General features: G+C 35.5%; 1 protein-coding gene across 2 annotated transcripts; it reads left to right on the forward strand.

Annotated features, from left to right (window-relative positions):
* Window positions 1-418: 418 nt before the first annotated feature.
* Window positions 419-7,683, forward strand: LOC110039098 (flowering time control protein FPA). 2 transcript variants are annotated; one of them, XM_020744051.1, is made up of 6 exons: window positions 419-1,021; window positions 4,117-4,362; window positions 4,599-4,724; window positions 4,814-5,739; window positions 5,824-7,181; window positions 7,453-7,683. In XM_020744051.1, exons 1-5 carry the CDS (start codon window positions 710-712, stop codon window positions 7,163-7,165), a joined length of 2,952 nt encoding a protein of 983 aa, XP_020599710.1. In that variant the 5' UTR covers window positions 419-709; the 3' UTR covers window positions 7,166-7,181; window positions 7,453-7,683. The 2 variants fall into 2 exon arrangements, with proteins under 2 accessions (XP_020599710.1, XP_020599711.1); XM_020744052.1 differs by lacking the exon at window positions 7,453-7,683 and having other exon boundaries at window positions 5,824-7,185.
* The last annotated feature ends 2,102 nt before the right edge of the window (window positions 7,684-9,785 follow it).

The following is a 9,785-nucleotide window of genomic DNA, read 5'->3' on the forward strand; positions in this document are numbered from 1 at the left end:
ATATACTTTATTTTAATATTTGATTTTATAATTATGTAGATATTATTTACGTATAAATTTTGTTTATTTTTATGAAAAATTTATATTAATTCATAACTTAAATAATATTAATGTAATTTTAATATTTATTAAGTAAATTTTAAATTTATTCTTTTTTGGTTTAATGCATACAAAAAATTAGGGGGAATGACATATTCACCACTTAAATTCAATGCATTTACATGCTAAATTGATGCTACAATTTGTTACATATATATGCCCACTTAATATGCACGAACATATTATTTTATTTTTATAAACTTAAGAATATAGATATTTTTATGTTATATAAAAAAATTAGGGGTATGAATATAAAAAATTAGATATGTGGAAATAAAGGAAATGAGTGGTATACATGTACATGCTCCAAGAAACCCGAGCCCTGAAAGGATAAGAATACCTTGTTAAGTCCGCAAAATCGGGTGGGACCTAATGCAATGTTTCACTTTCTCAAATGATCCAGACCGTTCCGGGCGAATCACTCACCCACCCCCTCTGCCTGCTAAGGTTTTCTTCTTTGGATCTTTTCATTCCCAAACCCTAGCTCTGCTGGTTCAGTGCTAATCCCATCCGCCGACTCTGAAAAAATCCCTGATCCCTTCGTGAGGTTCGGTATTCAGAACTTCCTCAGCCCGGGATAATTCGGTTTTCAGAAGTTTCTTTTGCCCGTATGCCTCCGGTGGGCAAGGTGCCGTACGTCTCGTGGGGCCGTAACAAGCGCATGGCTTTCAAGGAGGCGGAGGAGGAGGAGGGAGGGCCATGGTTGAATCTTTGGTTGGGGAATCTCTCTCCCGAGACGGTCGACGAGGATCTGATGGCAGCGTTCGCTAAGTTTGGTGCGATGGACTCCGTTACGTCCTACTTCCCACGGCCCTATGCCTTTGTGTACTTCAGAACCATCGAGGATGCCAAGGCCGCTAAACAGGCACTCCAGGGAATCGTGATCCGTGGAAGACCAATCAGAATCCAGTTTGCCCGACCGGTTGGTGTCAAACCCTACATGATTTATTTTCTTTGTCTGTTTTACCCATGTTCTTTTTGCTCAGTAAAGAGGAATTATGTTTCATTTTGGAGACAAATGATCTAAACGGTACATATTTTCTGGGAGAAACTACTTAATATTTGTCATGGAAGCACTGATTTACAATATAATTGATGGAGAATGTTTGCTGCAGATATTTAAATTTACTGAAAAAGATAGTAAAGTCATGTTTAATTTATTAATAGCATAGTAACGCTGCTTTGATTTCTTTTTCTTCTTTTGACATCAGTATATGTCCTCAATATCAGTTCTCTTTGAACCTTCACTATTCATGCTCGTCATGATCTCTTCAAATATTTTGATATTCGCCACCTATTTCTGCCAGTTATTTATGGACTTTTAATACTGTCTCCATGTTGTAGCATGATTTTACCCACGTTTTGGATTCCCTTCTAACATATGTTGATGTCAAAAGAAGGAAAATATAATTCTTTGCATTGTTATTATTTTTAAGTCATATTTAGTAAATTTGACTCTTTGAACTGGTGGTATGTTATCACATATATTGGAAATTGTGAGAATAGCCATGTAGCAACTTAATAGTGGGAATAAAAGTGCTTAGTCTTTTTATCTTCTCAATTCAAAATTCATTTGAGCTAAGACTATCATTTGGAGTTGACATAATGACGAGTGTTATGTCCTATCTGGAATTGATATGAGCATGTTTTTTTCCTCTAGAGGCATAGCTTTTATAAAATTTCTTGGATTTGAAAAAGCTTGTTTTTTCCTTCATCAACTTGCTTACACTTGGGGAAAAAAAGGAATTATTCATGCTCCTACAGGAAATCATTGCTTCTTCTTGAGATTTTGTATTTGGTAATTTGACTGAAACATATCTATCTGTGCAAATAGATTAGTTGCATTTAATTGTATTTGTTTTGCATTCATCAACTTTTGATATGCCTTAAAACGTAAATTTTGCTGCAAGTTCCGAAGTGATTAACATGGGTTCCAACATAACTGTTATACTACTACCATCTTAGTGAGACTTATTTGTGACTTGACTACTTAATTTTGTCAGCAGACTTTTACTTTGGAACTTATTTCTAGTGAGATTTGTTTTATGAATAAATAATGTCTATCATTTCTGAAGCAGACAGAATCAATAATAGTTGAAACTATGAAACAAATTTATATGAATAGTATTTTAATTCTCACCTAACCACTGGCCTTCCAATTGAAGCTTATTAGGGGACATGCATGTAAATTTGATATGTAGGCTGCGAACTATGAAGTTATCGTTAGAAGATGTTATATTAGCTCTTTTAAAAGTAGATATTAATTTACACTGCAATCACACATACTTGTACATGTTTTTGGGAGTTTGAGTTTTGATAAACTTTATAAATGTTTGTATTGATAGCCTTGTTGATGTTGGCATTTTGATGTCTTGGATCAGTCGATGCACAAGTTGATCATGCGCTGTAGTTTATCCTTTTAAAGATGTAAAGGGCAATTGAGAAAAGAAGAAGAGAAAGATTATAAATTATAATGCAAGGCAATACTTCTGGCATCCCTTTTTTTACACATTTTGATTTTTCTTCTTAAATGCTTCATCTTGGCGTCCATTGTTGGTTAGGATCTCTTTTGAAAGCATTGTGTTAACATTAAAAAATTATTCTTCCCTGTACGATCTCTCTTTTTCTCCCCTCACCTTGGTGAATCATGTTATTTCCCTCTTTAGTTATTCTTTGTGGTTTTCACATCACCTATAGTTTTTACAAGCAATTAAGGGCTCATTTATTTTGCTGAAACGGGAATGCAGAGTGAAAAGCAATATAGTATAAAATAAATGCAATTTATTTTAATTTTTTAGAGTCTATGGTAAAGAGTAAAGAAAATGCAAGTGATCACTTTTTAGTGTTTGATTTGAAGTAAACTAAATTTAGTGTAAAGCTCGACGATTATGGTCGAGGTGGTGGTTGGCCAATGACAATTGCTATGGCCAACTAGAGGTGGCACATAGCTAGTGATGGCAGTAGGTGAAGCCTCATTCTTGTATTATATTTGAAATTTGACCAAAATTAGGTGAATTTCAAAACATTGACAAAAAAATTTTACTAATGAGTGAATTCCAAATAATTCTAAAGTTTGCATTCCTTTTTCATTCAAACTGAACATTTAAATTTTTTAAATCCCACTTTATTTTTATTTCACACCTATTTTCAGCAAACCAATTAGCCCTTAAATAAGAGAAGTATCTGTAAAATAAACAAATTTATATTCAGTTAAAGCTAATTATTAGTGGCTGTACATCTAACTACCTTTTTTGTAACAGTTTATGCAAGAGTAGTGATTTCTCGGTTCAAATATTTTGGGGCCAACATGGTTTTGCCGCAGGCCAATGTTCCAGGCAAATCAAATCGTGTGCATATAAATCAGTCTATAAGCAATTAAGAAAATTTGGTTGTTTAGAATGGTAGAGTTTCAGAACAATTTTAAAGGTGGCAAGATTCAAGGAGCTTCAAGAAGAGGAAAGAAATGCAACTTTATATATTGTAGAATTATAGGAATGGCCTTTTTTTTTTTTTTTTTTTTTTTAGTTTAAAACCCAAGTTAAATAAAAAAAAACTTGCCAAATGTTTTCAATCTATCAAGAAAGGAATCATTTTATTTTAGAATTTTAAAGATTCAAAATTACATATTAACAATATGCAGGTCCTTAATGTAAGACATTCCTATAAAGTTCAATTGCATAAATGCATAATATAGGAAGTGCATGTGAAGTAGCACTATTCAATTGAGCTCTGCATAGCATAAGAGTAATTGTCGTTGACATGAAAGGTTTTGTGGACTATATACTTTGAATGCCATGTTGTGAGAAATCATGTTCAATTCATTGTGTTTTCTTGGGTGTCTATACAAATGAATCAGGCATATGCGGGGTACTCACCACTGTGTTTCCACTGTGTTTCCTTAGATTATGGTAGATTGAACTGGATGTGCTTTCTTGTTTCTTGTTAATGAATGTGGGGTCAGCTTTCCTAGAAGATTTGGTGGTAGATTGATTTTTTTTTTTTTTGGGTAATTTACAGGCAAAACCAGGGAAAACCCTGTGGGTTGGTGGTGTCAATCAATCTGTCACAAAGGCGCAACTTGAAAATTCATTTGCAAAATTTGGAGTGATTGAAGAGTTCAAATTTCTTCGGCATCGGGGTTCAGCATTTATTTGTTTTCATAGGATTGAGGATGCTATTTCTGCCCAGAAAAGCATGAACTGGAATCATCTTGGCGGCAGTGAAATACGTGTTGATTTTCAGAGGTTACCTCTTTTTAGAAGGGTACTTATGCTCGTAGCAAGTTTAGCTTATTTGCTTTTTCAATTTTGATTGCACATTTATGCAGCTTTCTTCTCATTTAATTGCATCATTGTATTCACAATAGAATTATTACATTATAAATCATCATATTGGAATATGTGGCTGTGTTGCTTTCAAAAGCTGATTCTGGTTCTTAGGAATATTGCTTATTTAATGATATCCTTATTTGCTTGCTATTAAACTTTTAACATTACCAGGATTGGGATGCAGAGCGTGATCACAGGGGCAGTAAGAATGTTATACTAACCGATCAGTTATTACCTTCTGATGAGATGAAACATTTGCTTGACTCCTCCCCTCACCTTGGAATAAGGAGACATCTGGTATCTTTGTGACAGTAGTCAAGCTCATTCCTGATTCTATTGCCTCTTTGATTATTAAACTTAGTTTTTTTTCTTAATAACTGTATCAGCCACAAGGAAAGAGAAAGAATGAACAACCAAGTAATGTCCTTTGGGTTGGTTACCCACCAGAGTTACAGATTGATGAGGAGTTGCTTCACAATTCAATGATTTTATTTGGCGAAATTGAAAAAATCCAGAGCATTCCATCAAGAAACTATTGCTATGTAGAATTTAGAAGTGTTGATGAAGCGCGTCGCGCTAAAGAGGGATTACAAGGACGTCTTTTGGGTGATAGTAGGATACAGATTCTGTTTGCTAATAGTGAGCTAATACCAGGCGGAGAAAATGCCCCCCTTTCTGCACCAGAGTTTTTTTTGAATGAGCCACCTATGAGCCCGGTGGAATTATTTGGCCCAGTTCATCCAATGGCCTCAAACCGTTTTCATGGACACTTAGCTCCAAATGTTATTCCTCGGGCTCATATGTCAATTAGGCCTTTTGCACCAGGATTTGATCCTCACCTTGGAGGTTCTGATTTCCACGAGTTTGGTGGTGTTATTCATGGGTTTCCTGATAGCATCATTAACAATCCAATGGCATCAAATTTGAAGAGGCTGTCGCCCCCTGCACCTAGTGTAATCACTCCTGGGCTTGTGGTGCACGCACCTTTGATGCCCTCACAAGCTGGACGAGATGATTTGGACGTTAGGGAACCTAAAAGATCAAGATTTGATGGCTTTTTCCCTTCAAGTGATGCTCATTTTCCAGGACGAATAGTTGATGCTGATGATATGCCTGACTTTTCTGGATTGCCTCATTCTGATAGAAACTTGCTTACTCGTAATCTTCAGCAGACTCCTGATATTCGAGGTCATGATCCTTCAAGAGCATCTCCTGGAATCGACTTCTGCTGGCGTGGTATTATTGCTAAGGGCGGCACACCTGTTTGCCGTGCACGATGTCTGCCTATAGGAAATGGCATAGAAGCTCCGTTGTAATTCTCATTTCTCATAAATTCGTAATTCTTTGCTTTGCTATGCTTAATTTCTTTTTTTTTTATTTTTGAACTCTTTGGCAGCCCTGAAATAGTGAATTGTTCAGCAAGGACCGGATTAGACATGCTTACAACACATTACTCAGAGGCAGTTGGTTTCGATATGGTGTTCTTCCTTCCTGACAGCGAAGAAGATTTTGCTTCTTATACAGAATTTCTAAGATACCTCGGTCAAAGAGACCGAGCTGGAGTGGCAAAGTTTGATGATGGGACTACAATGTTTTTAGTGCCTCCATCAGATTTTTTGACAAAGGTTTTAGAATATTCTGGTCCTGAACGCTTATATGGTGTTGTTCTTAAGCTGCCACAGCAGACAACCGCAACCGGGCAGCAACTACAACCTATAATGCCTGCAACTGATGCTATAGATACTCAGCCAGGGATGGGATCACAGAAAAGTTATGGTTTTATTCCTCAGAATCAGGACCAAACTTCGAAAGTAGACTACGGCAATAGCTCACATGAGAGATCAATACCTCATGCAGTGGCTGAAAGGCCAATGTTGGTGCATTCAGAAGAACCACATCCAATTCCTGCAGTTGCACAGAATCACTTGAAGAGCCATGAAACTAAATCTCAACCCGAAGTATCTCTAACGCCTGAATTAATAGCAACGTTAGCCTCTCTGATCCCTACAAACCCTCATCCATCTGCTGTCATGCCTTCTCAGATGCCCTCAAGTTCTGCTCTGATACCAGCTTTTTCTGCTCATCCAGTCAATGATAACTCAATGTTAATGCAAGCTTGGGGCCATGAAGGAAGAACCTCATTTTCTGGTACTTCCGTAGAGCAGATGTACAATCCCATGCAGAATTTGCCACGGCCTGGGCATCCCTATTCCAATCAAGTACCATTGGTTTCTCAGTTTTCAAACTATACAAACAGTACAAATGGTTTGGATAACTCATTCCAACCTTCCATGGTTGGCATGCCCTCCATTCAAGATGCATCTTTACACATACAACAGGTTCCTGGTGTTGTTGGAACTGTAGGGAATGATACAGTTTCATCACAGGTTGGTCAATATCAAGTGCTCCAGAACAGTCAAGCTACCGATGTAGCTGGCATCTACGGCTTGGCCCTCCATCAGCAAATTATGCCTGCTACTCCTGCTTCAACTTTTAATGGAAGTGTGTTGCAGGTGCCAGCAGAACCAACTGTAATGAATGCGGACCACCCTGGTCAAACACAGCAACACTTGCAGGCGTTTATTCCTGGTTCTGGGCAGGGTAACTTAGAGGGTGATGCGGATAAGGATCAGCGTTACCACTCTACTCTGCAGTTCGCTGCCAGTTTACTCCTCCAGATACAGCAGCAGCAGCAAGCTAAAGCACTGGCTGCACTCGGGTTTGGAAATCAACAGTAGCAATGTCTTTTTCCTGGTAAGTAACCATCATACCTGAAGTTCTTCCACTTTTATACTTAATATGCGTAAAATAATAGTTAATACTACAGCATGAGAATTTCTTTGGTAGATATGTGCTTAATTCGATGCATAAGTTTTGTTTGTTTAATTTGGGGCTATTTAGCACAAACATCCAAAAACTAAAAATGTGATGTACCCGTGTCGGACACAAATCGGACACCAAAACTTGTACGACATGCACCGACACTTCTCCAACGCTACAAAATATATGTCTGAATTTATTTCAGGTACGAGGACGTCCGGGACACACAACAACATCACATTAGATGCGAGCTTAACATGATTTGGAGAAAATTCAACACGGGAATTAGAAAATTATAAATTAACGTATAGCCTTAACTATACGCTGTAGTCGAACTGACCCATCTCTCATAATTTTTAAGTTTCCTCTAACATTTGTCTAAGTTGGGCATTAAATGTGCATTCAATATTTGTTGAAACTGCACATTAGTAATTCCTTTTTTGTAATCATAGGTTTTTTCAATTTATTAGATAAGTATTATAGGTTGGATGAATTCTTTTGAAAGATGTTATATCTAATTTTAAAAATTAATTTTCATGATCATGAGGTTTTATAATATAAATTAAATTTATGAAGTTAATTTTATTGTGGCATAATTTGTGTTTTGATATTTTTATTAAAGAATAATGGAAAAATATATATTTAATATTAATAATTAATTAAATATAATAATATCTATGACACATTGTGTCCTATTTATTTTTATATATGCCGTGTCATGGTCCGTGTTTGTGCTTCATTGATTTGAGATATTTTCATGCTTTTTATGTTGATCTTTTTTTTGGTTAGGCTAGGGAAAACATAGAGTAGCTTAAAGTTAATTTCTTACTTTGACTTGCGAGCATTCTCAAGGTTTGTGTGATGGCAGAGGTAGTAGCAGTTTTTGAAAGAGGTTAGGTAGTCATGGAGGCTTTTTGTAGAAAGATTTTGTTACAGAAATCCTACTATAGCATGTGGTTTCTGATTATATAAGGTTAGAAATGGATTTAGAAAACTCTGAAGATAAGTTGGAGATGAAAAACCTCATTTTTAAGGATTTGTCTAGCATGATTTGTTTAGTGACAATTAAGAATTACGTAGTAGATGGAACTTAGTATTCATCAAATATAAAGTTGAACATACCTTGCCATACTGAGGGTTTATGTGATAGCAGAGGTGGATGTAGTTTTTGAAAGAGATTGGGCAGTCATGGAGGCTTACACTGTAGAAAGATTTTGCTACATAAATCCTACTATAGCATGATGTTTCTGATTATATATAAGATTAAAAAATGGTTTTTGAGAACTTCAAAGATATGTTTGTGATGAAAAACTTCATTTTAAAAGATTTATCTAGCGTGATTTGTTTTGTGAGAATTAATAATTATGTAATTGACGGAACTTGGTATCCATTTAATATAAAGTTTACTATACTATAGCGTGATTTTGATGTTCTAGTGTTCAGCTTTAAATTTGAGATCAAGGGGGCGGCGGGGAGCGCTGGGCAGAGGTCTTGGCTTTGTGCTGTACATAAAAGAGTGAGATTTTGATGTTTTACCTTTAGAATTTCAATTCAATTCTTGTAAGTGAGAAAGAATAATAAGCGCATGAATCAGATAGAGATCCTATGTTATAATGCCATTTTTTAAAGCAATTCATAACCAGAGAATGTTGCTATTTATTGCTTTCATTGTTCTGCCATAAGTTCTATTATTTTTAGAATGATCATTTAGAAAGTAGATGTAAAAAGTAATCCAGTTCTGATTTTCTCCCACCGACAACTGGTATATTGATTGAAAAATTAGGCTTGCTTTTTGCTATGCGAATTTCGGAAGAATATAGATATATAAAGGAACTAAAATGTGGTTTTTAAACTATACGGGTTGGTGTGAAATGAAGAAAATATGGTGTAGCTAATATTGTGTAGTTTATAATGTGTTGTCCCATTAGTAAAATAATAGATCTAATGAAGGAACTAACAATATGGTTCTAAACTATATGGGCTGGCGATGACGTGAAGAAAATATGGTGTAGCTCATAATGATTTTTCTCTTTAGTAAAGGGCTTAGTTGGTTGCTTGACAATAATAAATAATTGATTGTGCAATGTGCAACGGTTCATTTTATTTCAATGCATAAATCCTAAAGCAAAGTGACACTTTTACTAATTATAACATATTTGACTCGATATTTAAAAAACGGTGTGTGTGTGTGTTTGGACCATACAATGGTCATTTAATTAGCTAGATTTAAGTCACACCGAGTAATAATTTTCAACAATTTAACATTCAAAATTAGTAATTTTAAGCTATTCAAGGTCAAAACAAAAGAAAGAAATATGAATAATGAAGCAATGAAATAACTTAAAAATTAAGAATACTTGTATGATGGAATTACCTACTTGAACTCAAGAGGCTGTGGTAACATGAAAGAAGAATGTGAAGAAATTGTCAAACTCAGTAAGAAATATGTGAGTGAGAAGCTACTTGTATCACCAACAAAGACTAGTGAAAATTAAAAAATGTATGAGAAACCTAGTGGCGAAAAATGCATGAAGATAA

The sequence above is a fragment of the Phalaenopsis equestris genome, unplaced genomic scaffold (assembly GCF_001263595.1).
Source record: "Phalaenopsis equestris unplaced genomic scaffold, ASM126359v1 Scaffold235244, whole genome shotgun sequence".
Taxonomy (NCBI): Eukaryota; Viridiplantae; Streptophyta; class Magnoliopsida; order Asparagales; family Orchidaceae; genus Phalaenopsis; species Phalaenopsis equestris.